The 18,635-nt window shown below is 42.0% G+C and overlaps 1 protein-coding gene across 1 annotated transcript; it reads left to right on the top strand.

The window, feature by feature from the left end:
* The first annotated feature begins 768 nt into the window (after positions 1–768).
* On the top strand, positions 769–10,771 carry GXYLT2 (glucoside xylosyltransferase 2). Its single transcript, XM_010190359.1, has 6 exons — positions 769–952; positions 1,139–1,270; positions 7,774–8,025; positions 9,016–9,139; positions 9,624–9,796; positions 10,521–10,771. Exons 1-6 carry the CDS (start codon positions 812–814, stop codon positions 10,701–10,703), a joined length of 1,005 nt encoding a protein of 334 aa, XP_010188661.1. The 5' UTR covers positions 769–811; the 3' UTR covers positions 10,704–10,771.
* Positions 10,772–18,635: the final 7,864 nt, after the last annotated feature.

Genomic DNA, 18,635 nt, shown 5'->3' with positions numbered 1-18,635 from the left:
GTTTATTTAAAGCCCACACAGATGGGTGCTAAGTGAAAAACCCATAGTTTGGCCCTTGACTGCCTGTGGAATATGGTCTGATTCATCTGGGACATGTGAATATGTTTGTTTTTAGAAATCTCTATTTTAGCAAAATCTCAGGGATTCCATTGGGTGAATTAGCAAGCGGTCCTTTGAAACGGTGCCAGTACCTCCAGGCCAGGATTAAGGCATGCATTTTTAAGAGCAAAATTAATTAACTGTTAGGATAATTTACATATGGATGGAGTGGATATTTAAAAGTATGGATGTCTTCTTCCAGTCTAGCCATTAAGAGCCTGGTAATGAAGTTACTGGGTGTAGTTTTGTGATCTGCATTGAGTTAGAAAGTTGGCTATGCAGTAAGTAATAAATCCATTCTGGCTTCATAGCTTTTTTTTCCATGTTGGAGGTTATCGCTTGCAGACTAAGTTGTTGTCTGGTTTGAGGTGCTGTTGAATTGGTTTCATCTGTGTATGTAGTGCAGTGATTTATGCAAATCCAGAAATGTAAGAATAACCAGACAGTTTCTGAAAATAGCGTATTTATCTGTGTTACTTTTAGCACTCTTGATCTGTACCACTGACAGAAATCGGCACGACACTTGCACATTCTGTGGATATCTCATCAGAAAAAACCCTCCAGATCCCTTCCAAAATGAAGGGGAAGAGAGAACCCCTCTTAATGTGGGACTCTCTCCATGTTTACCTCAGTGTTTTTATATGCCTGTTTATGGTTTTTCAGGAAGCCTGGAGCACAGAAAAACAACAAAGAGCCTTCATCTGTGCAGTGCATGCATCTGGCGGTTGTGGCGTGCGGGGACCGGTTGGAGGAGACGCTGATCATGCTGAAGTCAGCAGTTCTCTTCAGCAACAGGAGGCTCTGCTTTCACATTTTTGCTGAGGATTCCCTCAAGCCTGAATTTGAGAAGAAGGTGAATTTCTATGTAATTTTGTAAATGAATAAATAAATGAGTTAGTGTAAGTCACAAATCTCTTAGCAAAATTACATTGACATCAACAAGTAGCAACTAAGTATTTTTTTACTGTACACAGATTATAAATGCCTATGCATGTGTAGTTAAAATGTTGTGTCTAATTCGTTCCTCCATGTCTTTCAGTTAAAGGAATGGCCTTCCTCGTACATAAAGAAGTTTGAATACAACATTTACCCAATAACCTTCTCAGTAGGAAATGCTCAGGAATGGAAAAAGTTATTCAAACCATGTGCTGCCCAGCGCCTTTTTCTTCCGGTAAGGCACCCAGGTTGCAGAGGAGGTCGCTTCAGGAAAAGGTTAATTCCACAGAAAGGAAGCTTTGCTGGTGGATTATTAAACCCATTTTCAGGCTGAAACATCTGCTTAAAGACATCTTAATCTGTGCTTTGGCCACTTAAAAACCTCCAGCCTTGCTTTTTCTGCTGCTAACAAAGAATGCATGTTTCCTATCTGTCTCCAGTTCTGTGAACCTCTCAGACTCTCACACACACACACACACACACACACACACACACACAGAGTATTAGGACTCTTAAGACTCAATGCGAGAGCTCTTTGGGGCAGATGCTTTCTGGGTAGATGCTGCATGCCTGCCATCAGTAACATTCTTTTCAGCGTGCAGTCACCATATCCTTGTTACTCACTATCTCTCTTTCCATATGTTAGCCCTTACACGGATGCTTTCAGCAATCCCTTTTCCTTGAGTTTTATTTCTTTTTCCAAGACTGCCAGATTTGCCCTTAAGGTAATAATTCCAGCCAGATTTCATGCCAGAGCCCTGTGTATACTGAGATCTTCAGGTTCACTGAAAATTTGTATTCTTTACCTTGTAATACCTACAGTGTCATAACCTTAGAAAACATTTTAGGTTGCTGCAGAGAAAGAAAGTGTTGGTAACAATTTTTACATATGCAAAAATATCAGAAATGGAAAGAACTTTTGCATAAAGGAATTTCAGTGGAACTGAGAACATCTACCAAAAATATCTTATGCATTGCTGTTGACTGGGGTGACTGCTATAAAGTGACATGCTCTTCACATGATCCAGATTTCTTCATTGCTGTCTTATGAGAAATGAGGAGGGACAAAGAGATGCTTACTTTCTCACATGGAAACAATCAGGAGACAGCTGCACGTCCAGATATGCAGACTATGAATACATATGTGAGAAAATATGTGCTGTCAGCAGTTCTGTTTATCTGCCATTTAGGGACAGGCTATCAAATGCACAACGGCCAGATGGGCTGGAAGTAACTCCAGCTTCAGCAGGGATCCTCGCTTCCCTGAGTAAATATTTGTATCACCTGGAAAATAATCCCTAAGCAATAGCTTGGTCAATACTGACCGCTTGTGAGGATGTACCCAAATGGGGTTGTTTTCACTGGGTAAACACAGTTCTCTGTTCTTCCTGTTTCTGAGCTAGTTTTTGTCATTTTGGTAGGCTCAACACGGAAACACTTTCACTTTTATTGGTCATTGCTCTTCTGATGGCAGAAAAGGGTTATGTGTTCGTGCTGGTTCCTTTGGGCTGGGCACTGCTTTCCTGGTTCCTGTTTTGTCACGTGCGTGTTGCTGGAGAACACTGAATTTTGGCAACTTCTTCTGAAGGAATATTGGACCGTTCCATGTCATCGTAGCAAGCTGGGAGCAGCCTGAGCTGTAAATGTTTGTTTCTTTTGGGGCAGTGGCAAAATGCCGTGTGTGCTCAGGCTGAGGTCTGTGGCTTTGAATAGGAGGGGTTGTCTGAGAGAATTTGCAGCTGACATTAAGTTGATATGGATGCAGTAAGGACAAGTTGTAGTAATAGCTGGGGTGGCAAGTGCCCAGTTGGACTTTCGGTCCTCAGGTTCACAGACTGACACAACCTTGGGCTGGTTTGGGTAATTTCAGCCACCATTACTTTTTTCAGTGCTTGATAACCAGGTTCTGAAACCCCATTTGAATGAAAGCATGCTGTCAAAATCTGGTCTGCACACAGTGGGAGCGAAGGGTTTCTAGTGTTACTGTTTAGAGAACTATTTTGACTTTTATTTTAAATAAATACCAGCAGGATGTCAATATCCTTTTCTTCTTATCCTTCCCTGTCCTAAGCATTTTCCCCTGCAGTGGTGTAGAATGTGACTGGATTTCAGGAGGACCCCAGGAAAGCTGGGTTTATCAGCTTTGCAAATTGCCTTGCTCCTGGTAATGCCAAGCCCGGGTGGAATGCGAGTCTTTGATCCACAAGTGCCTCTGCTGTAGCAAACATGGAAGTGGACAGGAGGGTATGGGGAATGTACTAAGGGAAAATGGTTTAAGAATCTTTCAGTGGTTTTCCTCACTGACAAAACGAGAGCTCGGGGATGTGCTCCTGCAGCTCGCAGTAATTAACTGTTTTGTCCTGGGTAACAGGTTGATGAACACATTTCATCTTGAGCTGCTGAAACACTTAACATTGTGTGGCTTCTTACATTTTAGAGGCATCCTGTGATGTCTGATCGTGTTTGCTGTGTGTATGCAGGAAAGCAGATTGAGCCTCCGCGTAATCTCACAAGTCTGAGTCTCTTGCTGCAGTTACTGCAGTAGAGCCATCAATGGGATTTGCAAAGGCAGAGTAAGGAAGATGTGGATCTTAACAGGAGCACAAAACGAAACTTGAAAAATAAACCAGGAGGGCGGTGCTCTCAGCAATCACTTGGCAGAGTTTTGTTGTACTAACATGGACATTAAGACAAGGTGAAAATCTGTCTTCTGGTCTCGCAACTGTTGCGTACCTTGGATCTGCTTTGCAGCTGTCCCCATATGGCTGATGTAGGCTACCAAAACATCCAGCTAAAGTATTATGAAATGCTTAAGGGGTTTTTGGATTATTTTACTTCTAATGGTAACTAACATTTAGAACCCTTCTCAAAACACTTAATCTGCTTAAGAGCTTTTGAGGTAGATTAGCAATATCCCTGTATTATAGGTGTCCTCTTTAGTGTGATGCAGTGTCCAACCCGCTGGATCAGTGGCAGCACTGGGAATAGGTGCCAGGGCTTTATCTAGACAAGAGGCTCTATCTCTGTTGTAACTCGAGTTAATTGCTTACTACAATTGAGTTTAGTAGCTGAACTTCGTGGTACTGCTACATTAGCATCAGGTTTTGTGATTTGTCCCTAATTTTGGATAAAGCTCTTATAAACAGCCATGCTGGCCATTGCAAACCATTAGATAACCCAGCTTTACAATACATCAATATGTGTTTGCACAGCAGTGTGTTACTACTTGCCAACCTTGCTAACACAGGGAGAATCTATAGAGACAGAAGTTGTGAAATCAAATTACAGATAATTGAGTATTTAAGTGAAGCATCAGGCTAAATATAGCCAGTTCTGTGCAGAACTTTTTGAGAGATTTATTAAAAATATTCTATATAGCTGCAAAAAATTCATACTTTTAAGCTGTAAGCGCCTGTAGAGTGAGGAGGAAGCACAGTCAAGCCATGTTCTTGACTGTTTGTGTCAGATATGTCTGCATGGTTGGTGCTAGCAAGCATGGACTCAGATTAGCAGACACAGTTGTGGGTTACTTGTGCCAGGTCAGACGCGTGTGTTTGTCACCTGCAGTCCTGCCCCTCTGGTGAGCCCTTCTGGTCAGCAGAGCAAGCTGGAGCCAGGTCTGTTGTGCCACAGGTTTGCCCTGTGCTCAGCTGCTATTGACACTGAAAATCTGCGGAGCCAAGAATACATCAGCTCCTCTTGTATGCTTTTGAATAAGTAAATATAATATTGTTTTAAGGGCTGTGTAAAGCCTAAAATATTCTTCTGAAAACTCCCTTTAGTTTAGGAAAAGTGTTTGGGAACAGAGCTACCTGAAAGCTATAGGACATTGGGAATGCTGAAGTTATTCATATGCAATTTATCCCCAGTGTAACTCCATTGAAATCCCAGAAGCTATGCAAAGAGCTCTTACAGTCACAGTTTCTGAAATTAAATTCCCCTACCCAAGGCAAAGTTAAATGCACAGCTGGAAGGGGATCTGATCAGTTCAAACTGATGCATAGGTTTTAAGTAAGTCTTAACACTTCACATGTGAAAGAGGAAAGTGTGAAGGGCTGAAGGGAAGGAGCAGAGTTTTTCTCTTGGTCTGTTGGCTGTCACCGCAGGGCACCACCTCGGACACAGGAGAGGGAAAAACCCGCTGACAAACCAGAAAGGAGAGTGTGTGCATCCCAGGTGGGAAGCATGGGGTCAGATGCTGATAGGCATCCACTTCACAAAGAACACTACCACCTGCTTGAATCCCTTTATGTGTAGGAAAGTCATTACAGTCCATTGACTCCCACAGACTCCAATTTCTGTGCATGTTTAAAGTTGCTGAAATAACATCTTTCTGCTGGAAGAAGCAGTGTCTGTTGTTTGCGTGCATGAATCCAGCTTCCCACTTAACCCTTAACAGCAAAACCTGAACTTGGCACTCTACCCTTAGGAAATATCTTATGTGGTACAGAGTGTGCATTGGGTCCCTCTGGCAAAGTCTAATGGTTTCTGCTCTCTGTGTTCATGTGTTATTTCCTGTCTCAGACTAAACTTTGGGGTGGTTTTTATATATATATTTTTTAATATTACTTCATATAGTTGGTCCCTATGAATTAGGGCTTCTAGGTGCTACAGAATAATATGCAATATCCAGGATATCCTTAAGCTGAAAACTGGTTTCTTCTTTTCAACTGTCTGTCTTCTATTGATTTACTCTTAAAGTAACTCTCTTTTTTTCACTTGTTATGGGAAGTATTGGACTCCAGAATACTTAACATTTGCAGATATTTACCTCTGAGCTCTTGGTGTGTTACTGAACTGTGTGTCACCCATTTATTGATATCTTCACATGCTGGTTTGTGTTTTTTTGTGGGAAAATGATGTGTTGCTATAAATTTCCACCCAGCAGAGTGATCTGGATTGTGATGGACTTGTCTACATGGAGGTTCTTGTAGCATAAGTTCTGTTTGAAATGCAGAGACACTTGCCATCTCCTGCTTGTCCTGCTGTGTAGGAAGAACACGTAGTTACCACATCAGAAACACAGGGCATGGATTTGTTAAACCTGGCTAAATGTCGGTTTAAATCCCACAGTGTTCAGTCAGGTGAAAAATCTCATTTAAGTCCGTACGTATGGATTTGGGTTCTTAGTGAATGCCTGTTGAGCATGCTTAGAGGTAATTTTTCCATCCCACTTACTCAAAATCGTAGTGTTGTTCACTGTCTTTCATAGGTAATCTTCAGTCACAATACATTTCAATTTATGTAAAATTCAATTTCTTTAGTAGAAGTGATTAAGTTTATCATTAGTATCATTGCAATTGGATGAGAGAGTGAGTGTTCAGTTCCATGACTTGGTGAAAATCCATGGCCTTTTGGATTTGCTTTTCAAAGAAAGAGATAGAAATACGGCTTTCGGCTGGGATCAAAGTAAGAAAATTTCAGTCCTTCAAGAGTTTTTGGACAGTTTTAGCAAATAATGAAGAAGAGAAACAAAAATGCAGTTGAACTGATGGTCAGCTTTAGCTGATGATATTTATTACTTGACAACCAACCTTGCGAATAGTTGGTGCCAACATCAAGGGAGTTTCCTTGGGCTGCTGAAGCACTACGTAATTTGCCCTACTCAGATTAATGAATGAGTGTGTAAGGGTTTGGGTAGCCACAAGGGGGAACATTGTCGACAGGAACAGATTAAATATCCTGGATGTCACTTCTAGTTTGCACCCTTCTGACGTGACTGACTTGACTGTGGTTATTCCTGATACAGTCTGATAACAGACCGAAATCTGAGCTGATCAGTTTTCATATGACATTCCTATTTACCAAGCAAATTCTGTTCTTCAGGAGGATGCATATACATTTTTGTCATGAATAGGGTTTTATTAATTCATGTGAAACATTTGTATATATTAATAATGAATGTAAGGTTGTAATAGGAAAAACAGTCATTAGAAAGGGGTAAGGAAACATGGTACCAGATGGAGATGGAAAGTTTTCTTTTACACTAAGTTACCCTTTCTCTTTATGGAGGAAGCTCTGTGTTTCATCAAGGCATGTGCTAGTCAGTCCAACTGCAGGATCAGGATCCAGATTAGCTTTTGTGAGGGGTTGTGAAAGCATCTTTCATAGACACAGAGCAGCAGCTTCACAGGTTGCTGTATAGCGTATCACTTTCAACAGTGATCCTTTCAGAACAGTCCTTGCTGAACAGTGTGGAGCAATTGCATGTCTTCTACAAATGGTTTACTTCCTTCCGCCTGGACGCCTTCCTGTGCAACCTCATCTAGGTGTTCCTGCTCCGGCAGGGGGATTGGACTAGATGATCTTTTGAGGTCCCTTCCAATCCCTAATGTTCTGTGATTCCTTTTTTGTGTAACAGTACCACTCACAGATGTCTAAAAGAACTAATAAAGCTGTGTAAATACATGTTCTCCACATTCAATTTCTGAACTGATAATTTGCCTTGCAGGGGTTTTTGAGAGCTTGATGGATTCCTGTTGCACATGAAGGTTTGAGTCCAGCTGTTGTGGTCTGGTAGCTGTTTTGCTGCGCAGTTTAAAAACAAAATCAAACACAAACAGCAAGCCCATGACCTGATTACTGCTATCCCTGTGTGTAATTACATTTAGCTGATAAATCAATAACCTCTTTCAAATTATCAGTTCAAAATAAAAGTACCTTTTGCCAATGATCTTCCTTTTTGCTGTCTGTTCCGTTTCTTTTTCACCCCTTCCTCACGCTGTGCAAACCCACAAGGTGATTCTGAAGGACGTGGATTCTCTCCTTTACGTGGACACCGATGTTCTGTTCCTGAGGCCCATCGATGACATCTGGCAAGTCCTGACAGAGTTCAACTCCACGCAGCTGGCTGCGATGGCCCCAGAGCACGAGATACCAAAGATTGGCTGGTACAGCCGGTTTGCGCGTCACCCCTATTACGGGACAACTGGGGTCAACTCTGGAGTGATGCTAATGAATTTAACACGCATACGCAACACTCAGTTCAAGGTGAGAAGAGATGCAACAGCTGGTGCAGAAACTAGTGATTTGTGTATTTTTCACATCTTCTGAAACTTAGTGTAAGATTATACAAAGTTTGTAATATAAAGAATCTGAAAAATATAAACACATTCTAGATATTAAGAGTTATTACAGTGAAAATTATTATTAAAACAAGTGAAGCTTCCTCAAGAGACTGGAGCATGGAGAACTTGCAGATGAAGCAGTCTCTTAGCAGTAGTAAAAGTTACTTCAACATCTCATTTTCCCTTGAAAGATGCATGAAAAAATAAACTCAAGGATCTTCAATGCAGTTGCTGTATTGTGTTTTAAATTGGTAAGCCTGGTGTAAATATCCAGAGAAACTGGTACATGTTTGCATCTGCTGTAAATAGAATTTTGTATCCTGCTGCAGATGAAGTGACTCTGAATTTTGACACAAATGAGATGGGAACATTTTATCCGACATCTCCCCTCTTTTGTGAAAGGCCTGAATTGTAAAATCTGTTTCACTGAGCAGGTATCCTCTAACCTCTTTAAAAGCACTGTTTACCACAAGGGGTCTTGTTCTTCAGTCAAGGCCAAGGGTTTCCCATTCCTTTACAGGAACAGCCTGAGAAAAAAAAGTCTTTGCTTTTAATACCATAATTCCCAGGGAAGATAAATTTCAGTCTGCATTTTATACCTCAGTTTTCACCTTGTCCTTGCATTTGTGCATTTTCCTCTTTTTCTCCCTCCTGTTGCTCAGAACAGGAAGGTTGTGAATGGGAGGAGCTGACATGGGAGATGGATGCAGGAGACCTTGCTCTGGTCAGGTCAACAGGAGGGGTCAGCTCTGCTGTTCAGCCCTGTCCAACATTTTCTGGCAGTTCTTAATGTTTCATCGAGGTAGCTGATGTGGCTTAGCAGATTTACAGATATGTGGGTGCCACACTCTGAGCCATTTATCACATCGCTGCTCATGGTATTAACCCATTGCTTCTGTTTTTTGCCCCGCAGAACAGCATGATACCGAGTGGTTTGACTTGGGAGGAAATGTTATATCCGTTATACCAAAAGTACAAAAATTACATTACATGGGGAGACCAGGATTTACTAAATATAATTTTTTACTTTAACCCAGGTAAGTGATGATTGAGTCATGATTATCTGTGTTAAGAACATTTCTTGAATTTGTTAATTTGTTATTTATAATATGCATACTGCACTCTGGCATGAAGTTAATGTGTACGTCCACCTGGGATTTACAGCCTATGAGAATAATTCTGAAATTATGCAGGTAGTGGGGCTCAGACTTGGCTCCATTGAATATATACATCTGTTTTCTGGAGATTCTTGGTTTATATTTGCACCCAGTCTTTATGTTGCCCTCTCTTCGTTAGTTCAGATCTAACAGTGTGAGATGTGTATAGTCATTCTCCAAGGAAAGGAAGCTCCTGTGTCTAACTGCTGCTTGGGATATTTACAAAAGAAGTAACTGAGTTTTTTCTGATTGTCAGTCCCAGCTTTTTCACAGAGAAATGGATTAATATGTTGTAACTCTTGTTTGACTTGTCTCTTCTCTCCTTGGTTTTGTTCCCCACCGTCTCCCTGACCGGCGCTGGCAGAGTGTCTCTACGTGTTTCCATGTCAGTGGAACTACCGGCCTGATCACTGCATGTATGGAAGCAACTGTAAAGGTGCAGAAGAAGAAGGTGTCTCTATTCTGCATGGAAATAGAGGTGTCTACCACGATGACAAACAGCCGACGTTCAAGGCACTCTATGAAGTGATCCGTGATGTAAGTCTGTCTCGACAGAGGCAGTCCTTTCATTTCAGCGCAGGTTCCTGCTAGAACTGTGCCACTGATCGCTGTTCTAGCAGATCCGGCTGAGCACAGTGGTGTGTTATGTATACCTGTCAGACACAAAATAACAAAGCTGCTTTGGTGTCTCCTGTCTTACTGCCTGTGTCTATCTGAGGTTATTTAAATGATCCTCCTTCATATTACAGTAAACTTCTAATCAAAAAGGCTGATAAATTGCTTTTCTCTGATACTGGAGGTGGGAGAAAAGTGTTTGGGTGGAGTTCTGTTGGTGCTGTGGCTCTGGTCCATAAATGCCCAAGGAAAGCTTGTCCTCCCTGAGCACCTGGAGCACACGGAGGGCAGATGTTTGCATACAGACGTAAGTCCATATTTCCACTTTGGAGTTGTATGTGTACAACTCCACTCTAAAACACCTGTTTTGTTACAGTATTGCTATGTTAGTAAACCACCTTCAAACACAGACTAGCAGTGCAGTTCCTGGGAAGTTGGCTGTTTGGGTCATTCGCCCATACAGACTCTTCTGAAAGTGGGCACTCAGGCAGAGTAGCAGTTGAGGTCCATGGGCTTTGATGATGCTCTGGAAAGGTGAGGGACAAGTCATTGACTGCTGAAGAAGGTTTTGTCTTACAGAAACTTCTCAAATGCTGTGTTGTGACTGGTGAAAACCAATAATTCTCTTCTCTTTTCTTCTTTTCAGTTCCCGTTTGAAGACAATCTCTTCCAGTCTCTGTACTACCCTCTGCAGTCCAAGTTTCTGGATACAGTGCACACTTTATGTGGGAGAATTCCACAAGTATTTCTGAAGCAAATTGAGAAAACTATGAAGAAGGTGTATGAAAATCGTGTCATTGTCTACCTAGGGGCCAACCACAGATACTAACTGAAGCTATGTTTTTACACAGAGTTTTTAATTCTTGCACCCCATCTCATGAAGCATATGAATGAAGAGTTTAAGAGTTCTGAATGACAATATTTTCCTAATCCAATTTCCTAATAACCTCTGACATTACAAAAACAGAGGAAATCGCAGAAGTCTTCCTGAACTGTCCTTTCTTAGGCCTTTTGTTCTCTTCCTCTGTTTACTCTTGGTTGCTATAGAGAGAGTTGATGAGTCTCACTTTTGGTTGACAAGTTATTTTGGTTATTTCTTTGAGTACAGCTGTATTCACTGTCTCTTTCTTGAAGTTGAGCAAAAGCTTGTGCTGATCTTAGGCTTGACAAAGAAGTTACCGTTTAAGCTATGTAATATATAGGGAATATAACTCTTGAAATGATAGGGCAGATATTCTTGACTGTCGTGAGAATGCTCAGTTAAAGAAACGATCACTCTTGTGATAGGATGAGTTAAAATTTACTATAGTAAAGGGAAAGTATTTGCTTAAAATGGCATTTCTGTCTGAAGGTATATTACCTGCTATTCTTCACTTGTAGGACCTAAGATTTTTCTTACTTAAAAAGATTGGAGGAGTAGAAGTGCCTGCTTACTTTGTAGTTTACAGCACTTCTTGTCTAGTCATTGGCATGTTTCCCCTCTGCTCTGAAGTAGTTTTGTGAGGGCTCCTGATGAAGGAATTAGAAGGAAAACAAGTACACCATAAATAGGAAAGCAGTGTACAAGAAACGGCAGGCGCGGAGGGATCAGTAGAAGCAGTGGCACCTGCAGAGCTAATGGAGAGCAGAATGAGAGCCCTTTCTTGCGTGGGGTTCAGTCATCATCTTCCCCGCCACCGTCTGACCGTTTTAAGAACGTATTTCCTAACTTGGTAATACCAACTACATTAGACACAGTCCATGAATATTGTGAATGAAGAGTACAAAAACAGGTACTATTGATCTGTTTTCCTCTTTAATCCTCTGTAATTGCTTTTACTGCACAGTAACAGCGGTACCAAGAACCGTCTTCCATCCCTGCACTGGGAGACCGGAGCACTGCCGCTGACCCCCCTTTTCTGCTTTGCCAGAAACTGGGGCACAGAGATGTATTTCTGCCTGGTGCTTCCGTTCCTGGAAGTAGAGAGATTAATGCTAGGATCATGAGTCCCCTTACAGTGAAAGAGGACACAAGATGGCTTTGTTTATTTAAAATACTTCGTTTAGTCTCAATTTCAGAAGTACGATGATCCTCTTGGGGTATGAAGACAAGAGCTCATTAAAACTCGCAGTAGCTGAAAGGTGCTTGGGACAAGTCACGAGGGAACCGAAAGCAGGGATGCTCTTACAGAGCAGTGACACAGAAGCAGACTCTCAGAGGGCATTTCTCAGTGTAAGCCCTGAGGGTGTGTGTAGGTGAGTGCTTGAACAGAACAGCAGAGAAAATAATCTGACTTTTCAGGTCTGCTCAGAAAAAAAACAACAGCCGTAACTTGGAACTACTCAGTTTTATAGACACAGTAGGGGAGCATTGAGGAGGGTGAAATATGTGAATATTCCTTTAAAGAAAGCAAAACTGATACAGATTGTGTATCCTATACATGCAACACACATTTATTAGACATAAACACTCGGTGTGTGTGGATGAGGAAAAGAGTGTGTTTCCTAAGTTAAAAAGTAGGATTTCTGAAGAGTTGTGGTTTGTGGTTTGAGGGTTTCTACCTTATTCAGTAAGGACTGATGCACAGTTTGATAAGAAAACAGACTCCAAGAGAAAGTCATTTCAGCTTGCACGTTCCTCTCTCTGTGTTGCAGCTCATGAAAGGAGGGAAAATGCAGCCTTGCTGGCATCAAGCTGTAGATAAACAGGCTGTGCACAGGATGAGATGCTGGCCAACTTCTTCCAAACACTGGAGTGTGGAAATGTCTGTGACACATCCGTAAGTGTGCTGAATGAGTGACACAGCACAGTAAACAGCACCATTGCAGGGTCATTGAGCAGGGGAGGAGTGAAGATAGAGCCTGGAACAAGGGGCACAGGGTCTCGGTCCCAGCAGTGTCACTGCCGGGCTGTGCTGGTCCTCACAGCTGTGACAGACAACAGGAACATGCGGTGTTTACGCCTCTGTGTGCTGCACGTTCTCATCAGCAGCTTGTGTGTGGCTCTGACTCAGAGCTGTTGTCTCGCAGCCTTTGCCACCGAAGTGTCAACCGACATGCAAAGGACAGGCAGCTCTGCATCAGTTTTGCTTGAAAGCCCAAAATGTCCTAGTGGCACCCAGAAAGGCATCTAAGTGTAGACGTTGGTGTCTCTCATGACTTGCCTTAGTATTTTCAATTTTAACTGAAGTTTTAGTTGCCACTTAAAAAGAAGAGTACATTCCTAGCTACAGAGGAGAGTTTGAAAATGTAACCCAAATGAACATTGAGGACTTCAGAACCAGAAGGCAATGAAAGGAAAACTTCAACGTGCTGTTTTAAAAAGTTAAGTAATGTCAGCCTAACATATATGATAGGTAAACCTCTTAGGCTAGCAGTATTGAGAACTTATCAGAAATACTAGTTCGCTTTTTGATCCATATTTTCTCATATCAGGGTGAAGCTGACTGTGGGTCACACAAGGATAGGTGAGATGCGTGCTGGGCGCTCTGAATTCCCCATTTCTATGGTACCCACAAGCCACAGAAAGCTGTGGAGCAGAAGCCTTGTTGCCCAGACAGTTGCAGCTCTGGTGCTAAGCCTCAGAGTTGACGAGGCTGTGGCTGTGAGCGATGATTCAGCAGAACCTGCAGCTCTGGGCACATTGAATGAAGGAGTGGAATTCATTACAAAATAAAGGCATTGTTGCATATAAAATGTTTACAGGAGGTGCTACATTATGTTTAGAGAGAACTGTGTTATGTTTTCTACAGCTATTCAAATATATGAAGTATATGCTTTAACATGAAGACTTTTGTTAATGTAATACCAATTTGCAGGAAGAATAGGGGAGGCTCCCCCCTGCTGTGATTTTTCTGAGAAAAAGAGCTATAATTTGAGCTCTCCAAAGTGTTTTAAAACAATTACTTAACTTTGTTTTTTTGGTGTTAGAGTTATTAATTTATATTTTTATTACAGCTTCCAATACCATGTTATATTTTGGTTTTAACAGTAGTTGATTCTAATATTAATCTTATTTAGAAACCAGTTTTCATTCATTTTGTATTTTATACTTGTGGCTAATTCCTTGTTAATTAGCCTTCATGTATTTTAATAACAGCATGTGTAAATACTTATATAGACTTTCTATCCTCATTTCCCCTTCCTCTTATATATTTTAGTTATTTCCAATGGTATAATGTAACCAAAACACCTTTGCTAATACAACACCTTGAGCAGTGTCATCGTAACACAGAGGGGAAATGAAAAGTTTTCTTTAAATGAACAGGAACTGCAGCACACGAATGTGTTGATAACAAAGGGAAACAATCGTCTTCCACACAGGAGGGTGCAGCCCGGAGAGTGGTGCCTGGGTTATTGAACTCCAGCCTTAACCCAGCAGAGGTTGGATGCTCCTGAATTTTGCCTGTGTACTCAGTAGACTCATATGCAACCATGAAGTTAAGCATGTAACCAAGTCCTTGCTGCATCAGCGTCAAATATTCAGGTCTGAAATTTGCTATATTATACTTGAACTTGCCGAAGATAGATAAATAGGGACTTTATATTAAGAGCTGCTGAGCACCTCCTTTTAGCCCAAAGCCATTTAAGAAAGCGTCAGGCTACCAGTGCACATGGTACAGCACAGCTGCCAGAGCGGGAAGCCTTTGGTTGCATCATTGCTATAATAGGAGAGTTTTTCTGGGTTATTTGCCTGCACAAAGTGGGCTTTGATCATTTCGCTGTCATTTCACTTACAGATGGAAACTGGAAACTGCTGTGTGTGTGTGTGTGTGTGTGTGTGTGTGTGTGTGTGAAGAATCCTGTACCTTTTCTCTGTCATTTAATTGCTTGTGATTTTATATTTGACAAGTGCACCAATTGTTTATAGCTCCCAAGGAGGCCTAGCAGTGCATTTCTATGTTGATTAAGATTCTTTGGCTTACAGTACAAATAAATGGCGTTTTAAGCAAACTCTGCATTTTGATAGTTTTCTTTTAAATATAAGATTTAGGGGTGTATTAGGGATGTTATAGCCTATGTGTACAGGATGTGTCTGCATTAAGCAAAAAAAAATGTTCCTCTCTTAATTTTACTGTAGTGAGAGAGTATTATGTGGGATTTGTTACTGAAAGAGACAAATACTTACATTTAACGTTCCTCAAAGTGCTAATGGATCATGCTGTAACTCCAGCTGTGTTACGGTGACCACAGATCAGAACCTGCTCTCGAACAAAACTGAGGTTTTACCTTTTACTTTTTACTGTTTCTCCATTATCTTCTGCTCCTTAGAGGATCTCGTCGTTCAGCATGATTTTCCTTCCCTTCTCCTTGTATTTAATTTTATTTCTTTGGCGTTCTTGTACAGTCTCTGCTGCAGTGCCCTTGGTTTTGCTGCATCACCTCTGGCAGATGTCGGTGACTCGTCTGTTCAGCCAAACCAGTTGTCTGCCTGGTGATGAAATGGTTTTCTCACTTGCTCAACTTCGTGGTATGTTGGGTTCAGTCCCGCTCTTTGAAGTCAGGAATCAAACTCCCATTGATATTCATGAGAGGGTAAGGCCAGCTGTAGAAGTCGTACTCTGAAAGGTGTTGCTTTGTCTCTGGCCTGGGAAGGGCAGCGTTGTGTGGTGTTCGGTTACGTGGTCCATGGTCGAGCTGGGTGGTGATGTCCTGATCCAAGATTTTTCACCTGCAAACGTGGCTTCAGTGGGGACTATGGGGAGAACGCAGTGTTTCCAAGGTACGGGCTAGGCAGAAGGAACACGGCACAGCAGCAAGCAGGATGTGCATTCACCTGTTGCTGACCATGCAGATAAGGGACCTGAACCCTCTCCCACGTCCCTGTTGCTGTGCTGCTGGATCCATTACACCCATCTGAATTGCGTTGGCTGCAGCTCTCCTGCTCAGAACAAATCAACTTCACTGCAGCAAGGCCTTGGAGCTCAGTTACCCACAGCTGAGGGCCCTGCGAGCTGGAATAGCCTCTCCCCTGCCCGCACTGCTGTGCTCACTGTGATAACCATGGCTGGAGACGTCCTCACCACATTGTCGTGGAGCATGAGTCTAGATGGAGCTCAGCTGTGATTTTACATCCATCCTCATAACTCTCATCTGCGTGTTCTGTGACATTTAGAGCTGAGAATGAAGTACAACTAACAAAAAAAGGTGAGATTTTGATACTAGGATAAATCTTGACACTTTATCAACTTTAGCGCAAACTGTTGATCATTTTATTTCAAATAATTTCCTTCCCACTGCTTCAAGAAGAGACTCCTCTCCTAAGAACGAGGTACCTGTAACTTCAGAGGATGTTTTGCTCCTCTCTATCTGATGAGGTCAAACATGATGCAAGTAAACAGATCCCACATACCCCCCCAGGGATGGGCTGGCACAGGGGTATGGGCTGTCCCCTGCAGAGGTGGGAAATGTTCCCCCGTGGTGCTCTTGAGGCAAGTGTGTGTCTGCACTGGGATCCATGGACTGCAGCCTCCTGAAGAACCATCGCTGGCGTGAGACAAGGAATTGCTATTTGTGCTTCAAAAGAAATAGCAATGTTTGGAAATTCTGCTTTCATTCTGGATCGGAATGAAAAACAAACTGTCAACACTTTCTTTGAAATGAGAACTGAGACATAACACCAAAATGAGAACCAGCATTTAAGATTACCAAAGCACTTTGTTAATGCTTTCTGTTGAGGTAAAAGACTTTGTTTTGACTTTTACGTTTCTATAAACGTACCATAATTGCTTATGTCAATTTGGAAAACTACAGTTTAGTCCAAAAATGTTTAGTCCAAAAATGTGTAACAGCGTCTTAGAAGTACTTGGGTCATACTGAAATAATGCCACCGAAATGACATGGCTCTTTTTTTAAAGAAAAAAGTGGCATCAGTTGACCTGTTCCTGCAGAAACATCTTTCCCAAATTCTTCTGAAACAGATTAATTTCCTGCTGTGATGGTGAGAACGGTGCAAAGCAGGTGCCTGCTCAGGGTGCGCACGTGTAAAAAGAGATCTTCTAAAGGACAGCTTGCTGTGAATACCTGCTTCCTCACACCAGTGCTCCAGGGGAAAAGCAAGTCTGGTTCTCATTGAATGACCCCGCAGTTTGTAGAGCAGCCCACAAGACACCTTCTGTCCTGGGAGATCTGACAGGAAGTGTAAGAAAGCTTGGAAAGAAAACTGCCCTGCTGCTGCTTGGCCACGAGCTCAGAGTGACACAGGGAAATCTGTAGGGACGTGGGGTCAGTGTGGGGGCTCATGGCCAACTTGGGTCAAGTCTAGAGTGCCAATCACATCTGACTGGTCTCTGGGTTTTCCTCTTACTGCGAGTACTCACCAAATAAAACCCAGCTCCTACAAACACTGTTTTTCTATTTTCAGCCTTTTCTGGATTTCAGGCGCCACACATGAGCTGTTCTGATCTTTTGATCCTCCCAAGTCTTCCACATCTATTAAAAGCCTATTAAAAATTTTTAGTCATTTTCTCAGAGGAGGGACATAATTTGTCTCAAAGTGGCTATGATGTTCTCTGAAGAAAAAAAACCTTTTCCACTCCGAATGGTTCAGAGACAATTTTTACTGTCATTTTATTGTACCATACTGGAGTTTCTGCAGCTATAAACTAAAAACAAACAAACAGAACCCCTAACCTTCTGTAAATCCCTCGATGTGTATCAATGTACACTATTCTCTGAAGATCTAAGTGGGTCTTGTAAAAGGATTTTTCCCATTTTCTTCTTGTTCTCACTATTGTTACTCCACTGCCTCTTGCTTGCTTGGCATTGTATTGAGTTGCTACAGATACTTTCCAAGCACGCTAATCAATTTTAGATCAAACCAAATTGAAATACCTTACAAATTGCTGTCACACATCAATGAAGTAAATTACTTTAAGTCAGGTTAGGTCAGAGATCTCTAGATACCTCATCTAAACTGCATTATTGAAAGAAGAATACCTGCTGATCCTATGCCCTCCAGCCTCTTAATCACCACTGGGGCTACTGATGTGTGCCCAGGGGCTGGGCAGTCCGTAATTCTGTGGGAACTTGGAGAAGTCTTACAGACCTAAAGCAAGGGAATCTGGAGGAGTTTATTGTGGAGGTAGAGACCCCCCCAGGGCAGAGATGAACTGGCCCAGCTGAGCGCCCGCTGATGGTGAGGCGAGAACCCTCCCTTCTCTGCTCCTTTTTCCCTGCGTGAGCCCCCCCCAGCTGTGCTGCCCCAGGAGCCACCGATGGTGCTGAGAACTGACCTTGAAAGGATTGGTTTTCAACTGGATCCACATGGAGGGAACAGGAAATGCAGGGATGCCCTTTTGGGTAGCGCACATTCATCTCTTCAAGATGAGCAGAATGAGCAGTATGATACTTTCTGCCTTTTTTTGTTTTGTCTGCAAAGAGCGTGACGTGATTACGTTGCTGTCACTTGGTTTCTAGTTCTAACTTTGCTGGTATTTCAGGAAGATGAGAATGTGAAAGTACATAATTATGCTATATAACTTAGGTGTTACTTCTATATCTTCCTTCAGTATTGATGAATATGAACATAAGTCTTACCAGTGCTTGATCTGAGACTTGCCCAAGTGCATCAGCCAGAACAGGACTCATACTGTAGGCAGGACCTGGTCCTGCTCTCTCTGAAAATTCTTAAAAAATACATTTTGCAGAAGCTTAAAAGAAATCTAAATTGTAAATCTGATTAGGCTTCGTGTAAGCTTAGTGCAAGAAGAAAACAATCTGGATTGTAGAACAATTTCTCGTCATTTCTTTGTTAAATGTTTAAAACCACCACCTTTCCCTT

This window comes from Mesitornis unicolor, unplaced genomic scaffold (assembly GCF_000695765.1).
Source record: "Mesitornis unicolor isolate BGI_N332 unplaced genomic scaffold, ASM69576v1 scaffold3108, whole genome shotgun sequence".
NCBI lineage: Eukaryota > Metazoa > Chordata > Aves > Mesitornithiformes > Mesitornithidae > Mesitornis > Mesitornis unicolor.
Note: the sequence above shows the minus strand (reverse complement) of the source record. Positions and strands in the feature narration are given on the sequence as shown.

What these genes read in the sequence shown, in the direction of transcription:
- GXYLT2 (XM_010190359.1), top strand. Translation starts at nt 812, where the DNA reads ATGCATCTGGCGGTTGTGGCGTGCGGGGACCGGTTGGAGGAGACGCTG. An exon ending in TACGCAACACTCAGTTCAAG is followed by an intron (nt 8,026 to 9,015) that starts GTGAGAAGAGAT and finishes TTTGCCCCGCAG; the next exon opens with AACAGCATGATACCGAGTGG. An exon ending in AATTTTTTACTTTAACCCAG is followed by an intron (nt 9,140 to 9,623) that starts GTAAGTGATGAT and finishes CGGCGCTGGCAG; the next exon opens with AGTGTCTCTACGTGTTTCCA.